The sequence below is a fragment of the Quercus robur genome, chromosome 2 (assembly GCF_932294415.1).
Source record: "Quercus robur chromosome 2, dhQueRobu3.1, whole genome shotgun sequence".
In the NCBI taxonomy this organism is placed as follows: domain Eukaryota; kingdom Viridiplantae; phylum Streptophyta; class Magnoliopsida; order Fagales; family Fagaceae; genus Quercus; species Quercus robur.
This window is the reverse complement of record NC_065535.1, coordinates 14,450,769-14,472,025: the sequence shown is the minus strand read 5'-3', so window position 1 is coordinate 14,472,025 and position 21,257 is coordinate 14,450,769. Positions and strand designations below refer to the sequence as shown.

The window sequence follows — 21,257 nt, the reverse complement described above, 5'->3', positions numbered from 1 at the left end:
AAAAAAAAAAAAAAAAAATCCACCAAGTTTAACCAATCAAACACTCAGTTTTAAAAATTAAGAATAATAGTCGTTTACATACCAATGAGAGAGAGAGAGAGAGAGAGAGAGAGAGAAGATCAAAAGTTGACAAATGTCATGAATCATGATTGGTTCATGAATGTGTGTTATCAATATTGTGAACATAATATTTCTCAATAATTAACAAAAAGAAATATTATGTCAATAATATTTTTACAACAAATTTTAAGTAACATATTAATTTTATCTTTGTAGTATAATTTTAGGAAAGAAAATGAAATATCTCATTTAGAAAAAGTCTACCGTGCACATGGCATAATTGTAAGAATGGAAAGGAAATTCAATAAGTACAATTTAGAAAAATTAAATGTAATTATGAGTATTTTTCGACAAATATAATTATGAGTAGTTTAAGAACAAAATAAAGGCATTCACATTTTTTTTTTTTTTGAGAAGAAAAGGCATTCATATTTAATATCTATTAACATAAAGTAAGATAAGACATTAATTTCGACCTATATCCAAGTGCCGCAAGTAACGTAGGAAAAATGGTAAGTACCGGAATGGTCATCAAAATTGGTGGGAAAAGTAATAAAGTAAAGCTCACAAATAAATGCATTTATTTCTTTCCGCATTTAGTAACCCTTTACACCTAGCATTGAGGAACAAAGCAGTCCATGAAGAAATTAATTAAGCCAACAGGTGAAGAGCTGGAAAGAGCGTTTCAAAGAAAATTCCACGAGCACTGGATGATTATGTCCAAGAATCATCACATACCACCTTCATCTATAGTTTCAGTCACTCATTGGAAAAATCCAACAAGGCAGGGCCAACTCAACAATTTTAGGAGTCTTAGACGAAAATTTTAAGTGGGACATTTTTTTATATTTAAATATTAATCAAATACTGTAATATATATTAAATTTAACTATCAAAACACAATTTATAATTAAAAATGATAATTTAACTAAAAATAAAATTTAAAGTATAGAATAATAGAACCTGGTTACTGTAATTTTTTTAAAGCTGTAGCCACTTTAAAGTCTAAATCTGCACAAATAAAAATTAATTTATCATATGGTTCAATAAATTATTGCCACTATGATACAAATAAGTTGATATGATACATATCAAATTATTAATTGGTATGATCATTTATAATAATTGATAAATTCAGAAAAAGTGTTGTCCTCTCTCCTATGATTGTGGGCTGTGCGTGTAGCATGTGCAGTGTGCAGTGTGCAGTGTGCAACTGTGTAGGCTATGTTGCTGTACAGTGCACAACTATCCAGTGCTATGCAGTAGCACAGTTGCACACAATTTAGCCGCTGGACATTTGTTTTTTCCTTTTTAATTTTTTTGTATTTTAGGAAACAATGGGGTCTTTTTAATGCATTTTATTGACCAATAAAAGTACTTAAAATTTTTTTAATTAAAATATATAGATAAATATTATATATATATATATATATATATATTTTTTTTTTTTTTACAAGTGGGGGCCTTCTTTATTTGGGGGCCTTAGGTGATTGCATCAATTGCATCACCTATTAAGCCAACCCTGAACAAGGGAGAGAACAAAAAGAAATTGTGATGCAGCCGTGGGAAAATTTGACTCGGCTATTGCCATGATTACTAGAGATTGGAGAGGGAATTTGGTGTTTACTTGTTCCATCAAAGTCAACACCAACATCCTTGTCCAAGTTGAGGCTGAGGCACTTAGATAAACTGTTTTTACTGCCATAAATCACAAACTTATCAATGTAAGTTTTGAAAGTGATTGTCAGGTCTGCATCTAAGGTCTGACTTCCTCCACCAATTCTATTCCATGGAGAGTTAGTAATATTTTGCAGGAAACCAAGTATTTAGCTAGTTTAGTTCCTTCTTCTTTTAATTGGGTTCCTAGAAAGGCTAAAAAGACTGCTCATGTTCTCAGCCGTTAGTCACTTTCAAACAGAATTTTTAGCTTCTTTGATTCTAATTTAGCTCCTCCTTATGTTCTGGATGTAATTAAGGAAGATGCTCAGTTTGTATCTTGTTTCTGTTAATAAAAGTTTTTATTCTCAGCAAAAAAAAAAAAAAAAAAAAAAAGCAATAGATTTGACGGGAATATTGACATGGACAAATTACATTGTGAAGAGTGTCCGAACAATCTTATATGTGAGAAACCTTACGTCCACAATATTTTCATAACAAATTTTAAGTAACATGTTGTTATTAGCTCTTAGTAGGAAAAAAAGTAACTTTAACTCTGAGTTAAATTAGAATTAATAACAACTTACTACTTATGATTTGTGAACACATATCGACGTGTGCAGAATAAACTAAAAGTCCTTCTAAAAACTAAAAAAATAATTCTAAAACAAGACGTAACAGAGCTTAGGTTTTTTTTTTGGTAACTATATACAGTATTAGATTAGATTAAATAATTACTTTTCTTTTTCATATTAATTAGATTGTGATAGGTTCAAACAACTATGTCAAATCTGTACATAGTTGTTTGAACGCATGTAACGTATGTCGTTACATGCGTTATTTTATATATATATATATATATAGATTAACAGTAAACTCTGTGACATCTATTAATTAATAACTGACATTAATTTTTTTTTAAAAGATAACTCACATTATTTTGAACAGTAATTTAAGGTTTTCTAGCATTTTTGATAGACTATGACGTTGCTGTGTATATAATATTATAAGAGTATTATTTATTACATGGAATTCACGACTTTAGTTCACAGTTTTAGGTTTTTTTTTTTTAGTGTGTAAAATAGTTTGTGTTCAACAGCATTATCAATATTATAAATACATCAAAACTTGACAGAATTCCATGTTATGTACTCATGTCACATGCTAACCGATTCTTTTTTTGCTTTTAATTTGAAGATTTTTGGTCACTTTGGGCAAACAATAACAAGGTCACAAATAATTGTAACTTTGCCATATTTAATAGTAAATTATGTCGCATTGAGCAGTAACTATAAAATTTTATAGCATTGTTAATTTTATTTTCATGTATAATTATGACAAGGCCCTATAGAAAATAGCTATGTCAAATCTAACTTTATGCTTTAGCAAGGGGCATTAATTTATTTACTTCTTCCTCTTCTTCTTTAACCAAAGGGCATGCTAACTTACTTATTTCTTCACTTTTGGCAAAAAAATGCTTAGATAGTCCTGAAGTACTACTCCATGACTATCTAAGTATTGCCCACTTTCTCTCTCTCTCTCTCTAATCGAAAACCTCACAAACAAAGCCCTCGGGACTAGGCTCTCTCCTCTCTGTAGGAGCTCTTCTCTCTCGTACATTACGAGTTCCTCCCTCCCTTAGCTAGTCCTAAGGGTATTGCTCCTCTTATTATTCTCATTCATCTTATTATCCTTGTTCTAAGTGTGTCAAGTAGCTGACTGTAATGGCAGACTATGTGATCAATTGTTTGGAGAATATGAAGCTAACTGCTGAGGAAGAAGAAACAATAAACATCTCTGATGAAGGTAGGAGATCGGAGATTGAAAGTTGCAATTTAAGTCTGATTGGCAAATTTCTTACTTGCAAACCTTTCAACAAAAAGGCTGCAAAAAATACATTACGGAAAGCATGGGGATTGGAGGAAAAAGTGCAGATTATTGAGGTGGGTGAAAACTTATTTCAATTTAAATTCAACATAGAGTTTGACTTGGAAAGAATCTTGAAGGGTGGGCCATAGTCCTTTGACAATCAACTGCTCATGCTCACACGTTGGCAAAAAGGTATGACAGCGGAGAATGTGCAGTTGCACCAGGCTTCCCTTTCGATCCAAATATAGGGGCTCCTTTTGATATGGTATCTACTCGTGTGGCTACGGAAGTGGGGGGCCGATTGGGAGAAGTTGTGGAAGTGGAAAAGAGAAGGAAGCAGGATGACCCCAGTTATTTTATGAGAGTGAAGGTAGCGCTACCAGTCTCAAAACCACTCCGACGTGGTGGCTTCTAGCAGGGTCCAATGGTAAACGGTCATGGGTCACATTTAAGTATGAGCGACAGTGGCTTCCTATGTTTTGTCACTATTATGGCCTATTGGGACATGACCTGCTCCACTGTGAGAGCCACTTTAAGTTATCAAAGAGTGGTGTTGAGGTTGAATACCAGTATGGGGAATGGCTAAAAGCTACGGGGGGTCGTAGCCAATCACCAGGGAAACGCCATACAGAGCAAACGCAAAAGTCAGGATCAGCGAAAGAGAAGGCAGGGGACGATGTCCATGAACTCAAGCAGCACGGTAATTCCGGTGTGGCGGCGGCGAAGGAAGTTTCTGAAGAAAACCCTAGGTAAGCAGAGAGACGGAAGCAAGGTGAATCGCGTGATTCTGGGGGCGTAACGAATCTTCCGTTACAACATTTCGTAATCAATGCTGAGTTGGAATCAAGGAAGTAAATAAGTGGAGTAATGGAGAATAATGGTGACAACGGTAAGGAAAGTAGTGACGTGCATGGGACAACTGGAGTTAATGCATTGAAGTGCATGGATCCAAATTTGAAGGCATCCACGGATGCGTATAAGGAAAGCATTGAAGTGCATGGGACAGCTGGGTTTAACGTATCAGTTATGGAGAATATGGCCAACACAGTGGAGCCAATGCAAAACAAACAAGTGGACATTTACATGCAAGATGGGCCGGATGTGCCAAAGCCCAAATCTACGTGGGTTAGAATGAAACATGTGGATCGCAGGCCTAAGGAAAAAGAGAGTGGAGAAATTCAATATGTACTAAGGAAAAGGACAGAGAGAGTGATACGAGCACTGAAGCACATGGTGGGAAGAGGGGTAAGATGGAAGCTCACGGCAAATACTCGGACAAGATATCGGCGAGGGTGGATGATCACCCTTGCCGAAAGCAATGAAAATATTAAGCTGGAATTGCCAAGGGCTTGGGAACCTTTGGACAGTTCGCAGCCTTCGCAATCTTATGACGGATCAAGCTCCCAGGGTTTGTTTTTTAATGGAAACAAGACTTAATAAAGAAGGTTTTAATGAATTTTGTAGGGACTTACTGTTTACTAACCGTTTTATTGTGAAGTATCCAAATGCAAAAGGGCGGGTTAGCTTTACTTTGGAAGGGTGATGTCCAGCTAGATGTTATCAATTATACGACAAATCATATATTGGCCAAGGTTGTGGAAGAAGACGGATTTGTGTGGTTTTTTACTAGGTTTTATGGTTGGCCTGAAGCTGGTCAGAAGATTAAGTCTTGGGCGCTCCTTCGACATCTCAAGACGTTGGTTGATGGTCCGTGGGTATATATAGGCGATCTTAACGCCATCTTGCAGTCCACTGAGAAGTTGAGCAAGAGACTGCCACAACACAGCCAAATGGATGCATTCCGTGAGGCTCTAGATCATTGCCAACTTGAAGATTTAGGCTTTAGTGGCTACCAATTTACATGGAATAATAAGCGGCCATGCCTCTGATCACTTGCCAATCATTTTGAATGTCCAAAGTTCCAGGAAGTCATGGTACAAAGGCCAAAAGAGTTTTAAATTTGAGGAAGCATGGCTCTTGTTTGGTGACTGTGAGGAGGTAATTAAAGATGCATGGGAGAGAGGTGGGGCCGAAGCTACAGGGCTTAGAGTGGTGAAACAGAAAGTTGCTGCATGTGCTTCGAACCTACAGGCTTGGGGTTCATCAAAAGCACAACCCAAGGCTAAAGAAATAAAGAAACTACAGAAGCAGATTGAACAACTGAACTCAGCTAATCTTACTGAAGAGATTAGAGCTGAATATTTGGTGACTAGTAGAAACCTTGATGCTCTTCTTCGCAAGCAAGAGATTTACTGGGCGCAAAGGTCGAGAATTCCTTGGCTGAAACATGGGGATAAAAACACAAAGTTCTTCCACTCAAAAGCATCCCAAAGACAAAGGAGGAACCATATTCAAAGATTAAAAAATGCAAATGATATTTGGGTGGAGGTAATGGAGGAGATTGCAGGCGTGGCTGTGGGTTATTTTGAGGATTTGTTTAAGGCAGGAGCATGTGACAGAATGGAGGATTGTCTTAACACCATTAATCCAAAGATTACTCCTGAAATGCAGCATATATTGTCCTCTGCATTTAGTGCAGAAGAGATCAAAACAGCGTTATTCCAAATGAAACCAACAAAGGCTCTTGGACCCGACGGTATGAATGCTCTTTTTACCAAAAGTTTTGGCATATTGTAGGTGACTCGGTCACTAATGCAGTGTTAGATTTTTTAAATTCTGGTTATATGGTGCCTGAAATAAATTACACTCATATTGTGCTTATCCCTAAAATAAAATCACCCCAGAAAATCTCTGACTTCCGCCTTATTAGCTTATGTAATGTAATTTATAAAATCATCTCTAAAGTCCTAGCCAATAGATTGAAGCAAATTCTCCCACAAATAATCTCCCCAACACAAAGTGCTTTTGTCCCAGGCCGCCTGATTACTAATAATGTACTATTAGCATATGAAACACTGCATACCATGCATGGTAGGAAAAAAGGAAAAAATGGCTCTCTTGCTCTTAAACTGGATGTTAGTAAAGCCTATGATCATGTGGAGTGGAATTTCCTTCATGGTATTATGGTTAGATTGGGTTTTCCTAAAATATAGGTGGATAGAGTTATGTGTTGTGTCACCACCCCATCTTATTCAGTTTTGATAAATGGGAAACCATATGGTACTATCTCTCCATCCAGGAGACTCCGTCAAGGAGATCCTCTCTCACCTTACCTATTTCTATTGTGTATAGAAGGTTTCACATCTTTGTTGCAGAATTCAGAGGCTGAGGGGCTTATACATGGAGTCTCTATTTGTCAAAGGGCCCCAAGGATCACCAACCTTTTGTTTGCAGATGATTCTTTAATCTTTTGTCAAGCAAAGCAGCGTGAGGTGCAGGTGATTACTAAAATCTTGCAAGTGTATGCGGGAGCCTCAGGACAATGCATAAATTTGGAGAAATCTTCAGTGTACTTCAGCAGGAATACACTTGTAGAGCAGAAAAACCGAATCATAAACTCTTTGGGAGTGAAGGAGGTGGACCGGTTTGAGACTTATTTGGAGTTACCCACATTGGTAGGTCGAGCAAAATATCACTCATTCGCCTATCTTAAAGATAGGGTGTGGAAGAAGCTCCAAGGGTGGAAGGGTAAGCTGTTATCGAAAGTCGAGAAAGAGGTGTTGATTAAGGCAGTTGCACAATCGATTCCCACATACACCATGGGGGTATTTCAATTGCCCAAAAAGCTTTGTGATGAACTCGACGCAATGTGTGCAAGGTTTTGGTGGGGGCAAGGAGAGGAGAGGAAGATCCACTGGACAAGTTGGAGTAAACTAACCGAGGCCAAGAAGAAGGGAGGTTTGGGTTTTAGGGATTTAAGAACCTTCGATTTATCCATGCTGGCAAAACAGGGGTGGAGGCTAATACAGAAACAAGATTCCTTAATGTACCAGTGCTTCAAACCTAAATATTTCCCACGGTGTCATGTTTTGGAAGCAAAGGAAGTACCAAACTATTCATATGTATGGAAGAGTATAATGGCAACAATACCAATTTTGAAATCTGGATGTTATTGGAGGATTGGGGATGGATCAGAAGTGAAGGTGGTAACAGATAAGTGGATTCTAAATCATCCAACAAATGGGGTGATTCATCCACCGGAGGAAGAGGTGCAGGACTGGTACATGTCTGATCTAATTAATCAAGACCTGAAAGAGTGGAAGAGTGATTTAATTGTTGCGAAATTCCACAAAGAGGATGCCGATGCTATTTTGAGGATACCACTGAGCCACAGACAAGCCTTGGATGCAATAACATGGCTACATACAAAAAAGGGAGCATACTCAGTTAGATCGGGTTATCATGCTGCGAGAATTTTGAAGAAGAGCGAAGAGGTGGCTAAGACATCCACAGGTCCTTTTGGAGTGCAGGTTTGGTCAAAACTATGGAAGCTCAAAGTGCCCAACAAGATTAAGGTATTCAGATGGAGGGCATGCCTAAACACCCTCCCTACTCGAGCTAACCTAGTGAGAAGAAAAATAATTGAAGAGGACGTGTGCTTGCTCTGCTCTAGGGAGTCCGAAACAAGGGTGCACACCTTGTGGGATTGCGCCGTGGCAAAAGATGTTTGGGCAGGGAGTTGCGGGAGGTTGCAAAAAAGCCATCACGGACAACAAGATGTGCTTCAATTATTTCTCAAAATGTTCAATCGTCTGACCATACCGAAGTTCGAACTTTTCATTATGCAAGCTTGGTTAATATGGAACCAAAGGAATGCAGTTGTTCATAGGAAAAAGATTGTGGACCTGAGGTGGCTGAACAAGAGGGCATGCGATTACTTGAATGAATTCCAACAGTCCCAGGATCAGTTGGACATTCCAGTTCAAACGGATGCAAGTGTATGCACATGGAAACCGTCGCCGGACCCTGTTTTCAAGTTAAACTTTGACGCTACCATATTCTCGGACCTGAACATGTCTGGGGTGGGAGTAATAATTCGGAATTGTAAGAGGGAGGTAATGGTAGCAATGACTGCAAAAGGTCCACCGGTTGGAGGCAGTGAAGAGGTAGAAATCTTAGCATGTCGAAGAGCATTGGAGTTTGCCATTGACGCTGGTTTTACAGACTTGGTTGTTGAAGGGGATAATGCAGCTATAATGTCTTCATTTTCATCATCTGGGGCTGATCAGTCACAACTTGGGCACATAATACAGGATATCCAATGGCTGGCCAATGGGATTAGATGGGTTGTTTTAGTCAAGTTAAGCGAGGTGCAAATTCCGTGGCACATGCTTTAGCCAGATATGCGAAAGATGTAATAGAGGATATAGTCTGGTTGGAGGATACCCTCCCCCACCAGCTATTGAGGCATTGTATTATGATTCCTTACATTTAAATGATTAATAGATCCGTCCATTTTCAAAAAAAAAAAAAGTATTGCCCACTTTTGGTAAAGTGGCATGTTTGGTACATGTGTTTAAAAACTGAAAATTGTTGTTTGAAAACATTTGTGGAAATACGTGTAGGTGAAAAAGTGTGTGGAAATACGTGAAATGATGTTTAAAAACTAAAAATGGTTGTTTGGAAACACAAACCAAACAACCTCACTGTAACACATTACAATAACTTTATGTATCCAATGAAACCTCACATCACATTAAGCAATAACTTTATGGTTTTGCGGTAGCTATTTTTTCAAGTTAGATTGTGTTAGTGTTACAAAATGATTGTGTCAAATTCGAAGGTATGTTATGCCATGTCACATGCTAATCTTTTTCATATTTTTGTTTACTTTTTTTTTTTTTTAATTGTACACTTTTTTTTTTTTTTTTGGTGAAAAATTAAAACTGTTCACATTGGGCAAACAATAATAGAGTCACAAATGACAGTAACATTGTCACGTTCATTAATAAAAACTTAAGTCACAATAAGTAGTAACTCTACAATTTTTTATTACATTTTTTTTTCATGTTACACTATAACAGAGTCTCATAAGACAATTATGTCAAATCTAACAATAGGTTTGTTTCACCATGTTGCATGCTAACCTATTCCTTACATTTTAATTATCTAACTTTTCTCACTTTAGGCAAGCACCAAAAGGGTTATGCATGACAGTAACTTTGTTAAATGGAATGGTATTTTACTTAACCATTTTGTAGTAACAGAATGGTTTCATGGCAAAAGTTGTGTCAAACTAATGGTATGCTTTGTCAGCTTAAGGAATGTTCCATTGATCCCAATTGACAAGAGGCACATTGTCCTTTTGCAGTGCTAGGGATGCTACATAGGGAACGGTGGATTCCAATTAACAATGGTGATGATTTCTCTTTGCATACTAAATGGAAATTAGATGATAGTAGCTTATAAGATATGAATTAGCAAAGCATAATGTGAAAACACCAAAGGAAGCTAGTTCCGTGCTTTACAGGGTTAAAGAAAACAAACGACTCACCCAACAAATACCTCACCAGGGCATCTAGTGCATTTTTCATTTTTGCATAAGGTCTCATCCTTCAATATCATGATTGGGTCGACCAGGTCAGATCATGAGTGAATAGAAAATCTAAAACGTACATAGCTGTTCCAGCTGAAATACTTGGAATATTTCTACCACTTCTACTAGGAGTAGCCTTTTTATTGATGCACTTAGTGTGTCATAGTGTAACATTCTTACAGAAAATTGAAAGAGCTGTCCAATCATTAATGTATAACATACATATGTTAAGACAGCTATTATTTGATCAAACACTGAAACTTCCATGGTGATGGGATTACAATATGGAACTAGCTGAAAATAAAAACCAGTTGCTTGTGAAATCCAAGCAATTCCCAAACTAGGAGCTTACTTGTTTGTCCATCCAAATTACACATCGCAGACAGTTTCCTTCAATTAGTAAATCAAAAGCTTTGTTGATATCGTCAAATCTTACCTCATGCGTTACAAATTCATCCAGCTGTAGTTCCTGATAGTAATTAAATGAAAGAAAGAAGAAAATATGATCATCTACTGATTATTTTTGCTAATACCACCTCAGATACTGGCAGGTGTCCAGACCTTGTTATCATATAGACAAAAGTTTTTGATCATGCACTGAAGAGATACTAATGGAGCAAGGGGGAACACACCACAAGATTAAATTGAAGATTGATTGACAAGCTAATTACCATTATCAAAGATTTGCAACTAAAGAAAATCATAGTAACTGTTAAATTACCTTGTCTAAGTATTTTTTAAGGAGGATGGGAATATCAGATTTAGCTTTGAGTCCTCCAAATAAGGATCCCATGAGACTTTTCCCACTGTGAAGGACCTCAAAAGAGCTGAGGCTCAATTTTGCCCCCGGCTTGTCCACTCCTAACACAATTGTTTTTCCCCAACCCTGGGAAACAGAAATAAGATTATATCACAAATTATTTGTCAGCGCATGATAGCATAAAAACACACACACACACACAACAAGCATATTTGAAACTTGAAGAAAAAAGAATAGGAAGGGCGACGGGTATGTGGTACTACAATCAATAAACTAATTGAATGGTTCCAATGTACTGCATGTTATTTTGCTAAAAATTTCTCTTCAAAACATCAAATCAATAACTCCAGATGTGCTCAAATTCACCAAGCTCTAGTCTGTCTGGTCATCAAGCCATGACTTAATTTCTTACAAATTGGTATAAGGCCAATTTTTAAGGCACCACTAGAGCTGCCTTGTTTCCTCTTGATATATGTTTGAGAGGTGCAATGCTGGGACCAGATTTGATAAAATATGCCATAACTCAAGTCAAGTAAAGCTGACAGACCACAGAGAATCTCTAAATGCAGAGAGGCATCCTCTAACTCCAAGTGATTTGGAGAAAGACATCCAACAAAAGTTTTGTTAGTAATGAGAGAGAGAGAGAGAGAGACCTTTCGGCAACAAGCATATGCTTCATGCACCAACGATGCCATTCCAACACATTCAAAGCAATAGTCCGCACCCCCATCTGTCATCTCATTGATCACCTGTTCAATGAGATAAAACAAACTGCAAAAGATTAATTTAAATTGTCTGTGAATGACGATACAAAACATACTGCACATTTTGTGCTTCATTATAGACACTTCTTCCTTCGCTATCAGAATTAGATGAACCAAATATTAATCATCTCTGATTCTCATATCAAGTTCAACCCTATGAATAATATAATAAGAGTATAAGAAAGCTCAATTTCTCACAGACACATAAAGCATTAATAACTTGACAGTACAAGACATTCTTCGGCATGCTCAAACTAACAAAAGCCTAGCTACTTGCAGAGCAAGAAGGGTTTATCTCAATATTAATGATGGATAGAAGTATAAAACTTAACAATAGAGTCATCAAACAATTATCATATAGTTTAAGAGAAGACCTGGCTCACGGATTTGTCTCCACAGTTTCCAGAATTGACAAAGTCTGTGACTCCAAATTTTTTTCCTGTATTAATAAGAACAATATCATCCATAACCCATGCAAAGCTCACTCATAACATGAGAATGACATAAGACTTTTTACACAGTTACATTAATCAAAGTTAACCTGACTGGAAATACAGAAAACCTCAGATTGAGCAGATCAAATGAGCTATATTCTCCTTAAATAAGAAAGAGATGCCCCTTACTTCATCAAAAGATGATTTCAGATTTCTGTGTCACCGTACCCAAATAAAAAGTACTAACCAGTTTCAAATTTGTCTGGGTTCAGATCTACACCAATAATTTTTGTAGCTCCACAAAGTCTAGCTCCCTCTGCAACCTAGCAAACAGACAGGCATGAACTTTTCTCTGCAGCCTCTCAAATATAAATGCAAGGAAGGAGAAAAAACAATACTTATACAAAGTTCTGCAAGATCATACAGCTAATCCAATAGACCCCAGCCCAAAAATAACAACAGTTGATCCTTTCTCCACATCTGCTGTTCTCCAAGCAGCACCAACCCCTAAAAACTCAAATATAATAGAGGTTATTGTCATGTCAAAGGCCAACCTTCAACAAGTTGAGCTGTTGGGCGTATATGTTTTCCAAACTATGAGTTTTAAATATAAAGCTTGAATAATTAATTCACTATGAAAATTTCAATTTGTTCAAGTTAATTTGTGTCAATGTGACACTTCCATTTATAACAAAGCATATGACCAATTACCTGTTGATACTCCGCAGCTAAGAAGGCATGCCCTGTTTGGAGGGATTGAGGGATCAATTTTTGTTACATGGGCAACGTCTACCACTGTATACTCACTAAAGCTTGAGACAAATAGAAAATGATATAAAACCTCTCCTTTGAGGTCAGTGAATCTGCTGGTCTCATGTCTAGGCATCCACGGAGATACCTTGAAAGGGAGTTTTGAACATAGGTTGCTCTTTTTTGACCTGCAATCGACACAATCTCCACAATCTGGCATGAACGTAGGGATGACAGTATCTCCTTCACTTACTTCATCTACATCTTCTCCCACACTTTCAACAACCCTAAAGCATATAAAAGGTGGTGGAATATAATAAGCTCTCTCAACTTTAATGCCTGAACTCTGAATAAGCCCGGACAATATGATAGCTCTATGCCATCTAATGCATGTGCATGATCAGTAATGCTTAAATATAGAAATGGCAAGACTAGGATATTGTAAGAAAAATATCTCAGTGTTAGATCAACAGTCAACAGAATGAGATTACATCAGTTAAGGTGATTTAGTCTAAATCAAATGCCAATAAGACCATTATCTGCAAAAGAGCTATTCTGATCACCCTACCAGTACCAGTTATGCCATACTCCCTCAACTTTATCAAAGCAGTGAAATTTCAGAACATCAAAAATGTAGTGACACTAAAACAAGAAAAGAAGAAAGAATTCTGATTGGAAGTATGTAAATGATTAGTAAAATGATACATCATGCAAATAGCTCGACCAGGGCCATGCTTGAGGCATAGTAGAAATCAATTATCAGTGAACTCATACTAAATCGCAAGCTGATCTAGCAATCCATCAAGATGCAAAAGAGAACTGTATTTATTCTTGAGGGCAAAAACTTATATAAAGTTCCTTAAGTATTGTACCTTATATTTCTAATTAAATTCAATCATGTCGTTGTATTGATCAATGAACCACATAATTGAATTTAATTGCCCTTGGATAGGTTGAGCTCAATACAGTTTGAGCCCTAAGCTGATAAATTTAGATGGATTTTTATATGTATTTAATAATCAATTAAATCAGATTTATTTAAGTTTCTATTTTATACATTTTTCTTTTATTTGAAAACCACTATTGTTGCCTTTTGAGATACAAAATTACTAATTAAGTTTTCTTATTTAGTTTTTATCTTGTTGTCATAATTTTCAATCCATTAAGATGCAAAAGAGAACTGTATATATTCTTGATGGCTAAAACTTATATAAAGTTCCTTAAGTGTTGCACATTATTATGATAATTTTCATGGTTATTTTTATTGTATTATTTTTGTTAGGTCCTAAGACTTTAGGAACTAAATGTATTAGAACTTCAATGTGTATTGTGTTGGCAAACCATAATCAAAACTTAAAGTCTAGATTTAGGCTGCTCAAAGTGTGTTTATGTGTAAAGTTAGAATCAAGTGATTGCAGAATTTATTGGACTAAATCTGCAAGGCTCAATTGATCGAAAATTAGACTCGATCGATCGAACCTCGTGCAGATTGTTTTTTCTGCAAAATTTCCAACTCAGCCCAAGCCCATATGACATGTAGGGTTTTATGTTTTGCTTCAAGTATAAAAGAAAAAACCCTAACCACGTTTTAGAGGTTGTTGATATGTTGTGTGTGTGAATCTTCTGTAAGATCTAGAGGTGTTTATCTTCACACACACTTAGGGTTATCAAGATCAAGATTGATGTCAAGAACTTAGTGATCTCTTCAGTTGCTGTTTCAAAAGCTTAAAGAAAAACACAAGTAGGAGAACTTGTGATTGCTGTGGATCAAAGAAAGAAGTAGTCCGTGAACTCGGAGCTGTCACGTGGTCGTGGTAGTAAGTTTTCTATTCGAGGTAACAAGAGGATGTTAGTGGTCTAAGTCTTATTATACAAACTTCAATTCTTTCTTAGTGGATTTGTTTTACCTTGAGGATGGCTAGGTTAAATCCTATCCAGGTTTTTTACCGGTTTGGTTTTTCTAGGTTATCATATCGTGTGTTCTTTATATTTCCACACTATTTACATGATATGATTTGAATGTGTTTAACCTAGATCTTATTAATGAACTTGTTAATTAACTTGGCTTAATATTAGGTTAAACAACTTGTGTTTAAGGAGTCTAAGAACGTTCAATTTCATTATCTTCTAACTCTTTATTATGAAATTCTGGTTCTTTTTTAAGATTTCAATCTTTATTTTCGGTTTAATCTTAACTTTTGGTTGTATTTTTTATATTGCTTGTAATAAATTTAACAAGATCTTATATTTAAGATTCAATTAGATTATTTATTCTTCTCTCTTTTAGGTTTTCAAACAAATTAACATTTTTTGGTAGATATTTTTAGATATTTATAATTATAAAAATATCTTCAAATAAAAGAAACAGTAACTACACTATGAAATTATAATATAATTAACAAGAACAAAATAAAAATTTTAATGCATGGAACAATAAAATGTAACTTATTAAAATATTATTGCAACTTTACATAATAGAATCTACCACATGGGAGATTGATTTATAAAAATTAAAATCTCAAACTATTGGGAGAAATTAATTGTTAATGATTATTTGATAAGCTCACAATATTTTTAAAAAAATATTTAGGATATCAATTAGGTTAAATTTCTATTAGTCTAATATTTTAGGGGCTTTTTTAAAAGTGGGGCCGGGAAAGAGTGCACAATTTTCTTATCTATAATCTATAATATATATAAAACCAAAGATCTTTGATTTTTAGTTAACCTCATATATTTTACCACATAAACTTTTGAAATGTTACAATTTTACATGTTATTATTCGATTTTTTTACTTGAATTTAAATTTTATTTTATATTTAAACCCTCTAATAAAATCTTGTTACATCATTTTTTTTTTCTATTAACTGTGGAATAGAAAGTTTCATATATAAATACAATCATAATAAATGCCTATTAATAATTATAAAAATAAAAAAATAAATCACATTTTGTTAAACTTTCTCATACAATACAGTGCATGTGCGACAAACAATGCACCTTTTTAGAAAAATTTATATAAAAAAAATTTTTGATTTAAAAAAAAAATTAATAGTTACAACAATAGGAAGAGATTTGAACTATAATTCTCCTAATATTTAACAAAGTGATGAGAAGTTAGTTTTTAAGTTAGACACATCATCCAGGGATTAAAAATAGTTGTTTTAAAAGAGTGAGTTTCGGAATAATAAAATTTAGTTACAAAATTGGTTGTAACAAAAATTTTACTAAATAAACTTTACAAATTGACGTGTCATCAATCATATAAAAGTAATTCAGTTATTTGTTTATACTTTCTCAAAAATATAGTATTTTTTATTAGTTGTTAAAGTGACACAAGTCACATTAATTAGTTACCTCATCTATTGGTGATAGGCATATACAAATCTTCTATCTACTCTATATTCTACCAATCATAATCTGTCATGTTTTAAAAAAATTTCTATATTAAAGTTTGGCTATTTTATAGGAAAAGTCAAACAAAGTTATAATTAGTGAAACTAGTGACGGAACTAGGACTCGAAGTCAAGGGGGGCGAATATAATATTCTTGAGAGTGACAAATATAATTTTTCATGGACTTATTTTCCAAAATCTTAAATATATACCTATTATTTAATATTTTAAAAAAATTTGGGGGAGTTACAGCCTCCCTCTTCTTCAACATAGTTCCATCCCTGAGTGAAACATAAAGTGAAACATAAAAAATGTACTATAGAGAATTTGTATTCTTGACATGCACTTTTCCTATTGCAGATAAATTGTATAACATGTTCTTCTTTTTTATGCGACCCACACAATATGAGGGGAGGAATTATACACCCATAACAGGGCATGCTTCCTTCCAAAATATTATTAAAAAAAAAAAATGGATTAAGAATTTAGGCATAGGAAAAATCAGTAAATCACAAGACACATCATCGCGAGAAACTCCAAAAGACATGTTGCATCACAAGAAACAAAATAATAAATGGACAAGAAAGAATGTAAGACTAACCCGATAGCTTCGTGTCCGAGAATCCTTGGAAAAATTCCAGGAAAATCCTTCAAACATAAAACAAAAATTGGCATATATTTTATGAATCAAATTTCAAGAAGTTATGAAAGTAGAAATAAAAGTATGAGAGTTTTCAGAGTGAATATGGTTAAACCTTCAATTTCCAGAAAGTGATATCGCTGTGGCAGAGAGAGGTGCATATGATTCGAATCCGAACCTCATGAGGCATAGGAGGTGCAACCATGACCTCCTCTATCACTAGTGGCTCACCTGGTTTGCGACTAACCGCAGCTACAACAATACAACACAAAAGACAACAACAACAACAACAACAGTAATAAATCACTTTCAGACACTGATTCCAAGAGAGACAGGAAGTGAAACTACTTTTCACTGTATAAAGAATATGGAGGCTAGAAAAGCAACACAACAAAAAAAACAAGACAGTTTTTACGCACCTCTGCATCGAATGGGGTTCCCTCTGGTTTTACTTGAAGATTTCTCATCCATGGCGGCCGAAACTCCACACAGTCTAAACTCTCTCTGTCGCTGGCTTGTTCTCTCTTACAATGTGGGACTAGGTCCTCATAGTGGTTGGCACCAAACTGGTGGTATTGCGTTAATTTATAAGGGCCAATGAGACACAAATGAACAGTTTTTTTTTTTTTAAATGCATTTTAAAATGAACAGTAATATTTATTAAACGCACTCTATTATGCTATTACGCAAAATAATAAGGTGTGCTGACCAGAAAAAAGATGACAAAATAATAAGGTGTGTCCTAGTATTTTTTCTTTTTGAAATTTGTGAAAGTCAGAAAAATATAACGTATACGGATCCTGAAAAGTCGAACCTTTTTGTTTTTTGTTTTTTTTTTTTTTTTAAAGGTAAGCAGAGGAGCCCTCGAACTTGAAGTCTTGGTTTACCAAAAAAAAAAAAACCTTGAAGTCTTGAAAGTTGAAACTGTGCCGCCTTGACTCAACTGGCCAATGAATACGACTCTATTGATAGAAGCTTTCCATCTAAGCCATTATCCAAAATATCTAATTTTATAATTTGATAAATATCTAATTTTATAATTTGTTAAATGATTGATAGAGAGTAATAAAAAAAATGGTATCTCGCGCAATTTCTTAATAAGTTATTTTTAAAAAGTTTTAATATTTTTATGAGAAATATAAAAAGTTATCAAAAAATTAATTATTTTTTTATATTTTCATAAAAATTTTAAAAAATATTTTCTAAACCAATGCTCATGAACATATGTAAACCTTTTTCCATAAAAAAAATAGTCTAATCAATGAATGCTCTTAGACTAATTAACGAATATTCTTAAAGTATTTATTAATAAGTAATGTTACAATCATAGACTAATTTACAAATATTTACAATGGGTGAATGGCCTCCAAAGTACCTGAGAGAACATCCATTAATGATTTACAAATGTTAGCCAATACCCAAAAGGATGAATGAATATATTAAAACGTTTTAAAAAAAATATTGACTTCGTGTTTGGAGGGATCAAAGGGGTGGGAGAATAACTATTGGTGAAAACAACGTTGTTGTGAGTTTGGGGGAGGTGCTTTTTCCATGGTTCAGGCAAGGCCAGCTCTATAGTACAAGTGAATGAGGCAGTCACCTAAGCCCCTCAAGTAGAAAAAAGTTCCCAAATTTTAATAACTATGGTTATTTATTTTATTGTAATAGTAGTTGTAGGGTCTCAATTTGAGGGCCAAGCCCAACAAGTATGGGGTCTTGGTCCAAGGGGCCCTATAATAATGAATTTGTAGATAGTGGGTTACAGAACCGGGCCTTAACGAAGTAGATAGAGGCTAAGGTTGGACTACACAACACTTGGGCACAAGAAGATCCTGTTCATGTTCATATATTCTCAGTCCGAGGAGACGAGATAGATATTTGCAGGTTCTTACTTTAAGTTTTCCAGTTTTTTTTCTCTTCCTCTCCCTTTTCTCGCAAGTCCTTCCTCATGAGGACTCCCTTTCTTATATAGCCTCCTTGAAGCCATCGTGGCCTTACACTTGTTGATTATCTGGACTCCCACTTGAGTGCTTGTCCCATCAGACACCCCTTCTATCTTTCTGTGAGTTGTGGTAGCCAAGGCAGCACTGTTCACAGGTCTTCTCCACATTAATGCAGCCAGAAAAGTAGCTGCAACGCATTTAATGTGGCAGCTGCAGCCTCTTCTTGGGTATCTTTCGTTTCCTTCTTTGCCACGGGTCTGTAGGACTTGTCCTTGCTACTAGTGTTTGTTGGGGTGGATCATTTTAGTAGGCAAAGTGCATTTTGAGCCATACTTGTTACATTCGAGGAGACATTTCTCCTCGGACTGCCCTTTAAGCGACTTCAGGCCTACGAGAACTAGACTAGGAACCCTTTTGGCATCCACGTCCTCTCCTCGGACATGGTTGACCATTCCATATGGGGCCCAAGGCCCATTGTATGATTTTGGGCCTTTGGGCCTTTGCCCCTACAGTAGTAATTAAGCCCAAATATTAGCCAATAAATAATATAATATTTTTTTATCAAATGTGAGAGAGAGAGAGAGAGATGTTACGTCCACAACATTTTTCACAACAAATCCTAAATAGTAAGTTGAAACTAGTTGTTATTGGTAAGTAAAAAAGTAATTTAAGTGATAGGTTCAAATTAGAATCGATAACAACTTAACACCTATAATTTGTTGTTAATGTAGGAAAAAAAAGGCAATACACAACAAATTTCACAATAATTGAGGTGGTAAATTTTTATTGGTTCTCATGTAGGTGTACCATTAATATCACATTTTTACTTACCACTATTATTCTACCACATCAACCGATGTGAAAAATTTTATCAAAATTTTCATCTATAAACTTTTTCAAAAAACAATTCTAAGTAGTTAATTAGTATTTTGCATGTAAGATAAGATAATAGTAAGTAATATTTATTTTTTTTATAAAAAAATCATATAAAATACCTCAATTCAGTTTTCATCTAAGACCTTTAAATACATCAAGCTGCCCTTGAATCTAGAAAGTAGAAGTGAATAGTAAAGGTAGGGCAGACCTGTTTGATAAGGTAGTTCAAACAACAGTTTTCAGTGTTTAAACACTGAAAACTGTAGGCTAAAAAAAAAAAAATTTGGCGTTTGGTAATAAATTTCATTTAAGAGTGTTTGAGTTATGTAGGGACACAATTTTCGTTAACCCGGTCCTGGACGATCAGGCCCTGGTTCAAGAAGTCCCACACAATGAAGTTTGTAGAGTATGGGCTGAAAAACTCGGTTCCAGTTGGCTCAGACGGTTCGTTGCATGTCCTTAGTGGATGTAGAAACATAAATCAAGAAAATGGATGTGAAAGTGGAAGTTTTATTCATAGACATGCTTTCATACAATGACTTCTTGTGTTTCTCTCGTCTCCCTTTGCTTTTTTCTTTTTTTCCTCCCCCTTTTTCTGGGGGACTCTTACATATGATATAGGCCCCATTTTATCATCTGGGCCCTACACTTGTTGATCATCCAAACCCCCACTTGAGCACCTGTCCCATCAGACGCCCTTACCAGTTCTTTGTGAGTTGCGGTGACCAAGGTAACACTGTTCAGGGGTTTTCTCTTCATTAATGCGGCCAGGAGAGTAGTTGTGGTGCATTTAATGTGGTGGTGACAGCCTTTGCTGGGATATTTTGAGTCTTCTTTCTTTTTACGTGTTTGGAGTGAGGGCTACAGTAACTGGGATGCATCATTGATCTGGACTTTGGAATGTCCGAGGAGGAAGTACTCCTCGGATGTGTTTTCTTCGCCCCAGTTGGCTTGGACAGGGATTATGGGCCGCGACGTCTCCTCGGACAGAATCATCCTCGGACGGGCCCAGGGCTCAGCCAACTTGTTATTCTAGGCCAGTCCCCACAAGTTATGTTTCTCATTTTAGGGTGTCTAAACAACTAATTTAAAAAAACACCTCCTACAAATTTTCAAATAACATTACTCAATGGCACTTTTGTAAATATTTTAAAAAGTGTGGGACTCACTTGATAAGACTTAACATAACTACAACTTTCTCTCTCACACACACCTCATCTTTTTCTCTTTTTACTCTCTCTTTTCCTCCCTTCTCTCTCACATTTACTCCTCTAATAAATATTAATAAAATAATTGTACTTGTTAAAAAGTTACCACTTAAAAAAAAATACATACACGTACTAAACACACAATTATATTTTTTCACATTTTAAGATATATTGTTTAAAACATGATATTGACAAATACTTTTTTTTGCATTATAAGTATTTTTAATACATATTTTTATAATATTTTTTAAACTGCAAGTTTCACATCATTTTGAACCGTCATTCTTAAAACATAAAAACCCTGCCAAATAGGCTAAGAGTCCGTTTGGTGCATGTGTTTAAAAACTGAAAATTATTATTTAAAAATTTTTGTGAAAATACATATAAGTAAAAAAAAATGTATAAAAATACGTAAGATATTATTTAAAAATTGAAAATTATTATTTGGAAACACCCCCTAAAGCT

General features: G+C 35.3%; 2 protein-coding genes across 2 annotated transcripts; one reads left to right on the top strand and one right to left on the bottom strand.

Moving 5' to 3' along the window:
- Positions 1–6,650: 6,650 nt before the first annotated feature.
- LOC126695244 (uncharacterized) lies at positions 6,651–8,822 on the top strand. Its single transcript, XM_050391920.1, has one exon. It carries the CDS (start codon positions 6,651–6,653, stop codon positions 8,820–8,822), a length of 2,172 nt encoding a protein of 723 aa, XP_050247877.1.
- Positions 8,823–10,120: 1,298 nt separating this feature from the next.
- On the bottom strand, positions 10,121–17,351 carry LOC126712525 (alcohol dehydrogenase-like 7). Its single transcript, XM_050411879.1, has 10 exons — positions 17,185–17,351; positions 16,881–17,017; positions 16,727–16,773; positions 12,691–13,016; positions 12,404–12,486; positions 12,227–12,302; positions 11,920–11,984; positions 11,435–11,530; positions 10,743–10,907; positions 10,121–10,490 (listed from the first exon to the last, which is right to left on the bottom strand). Exons 1-10 carry the CDS (start codon positions 17,234–17,236, stop codon positions 10,362–10,364), a joined length of 1,176 nt encoding a protein of 391 aa, XP_050267836.1. The 5' UTR covers positions 17,237–17,351; the 3' UTR covers positions 10,121–10,361.
- Positions 17,352–21,257: the final 3,906 nt, after the last annotated feature.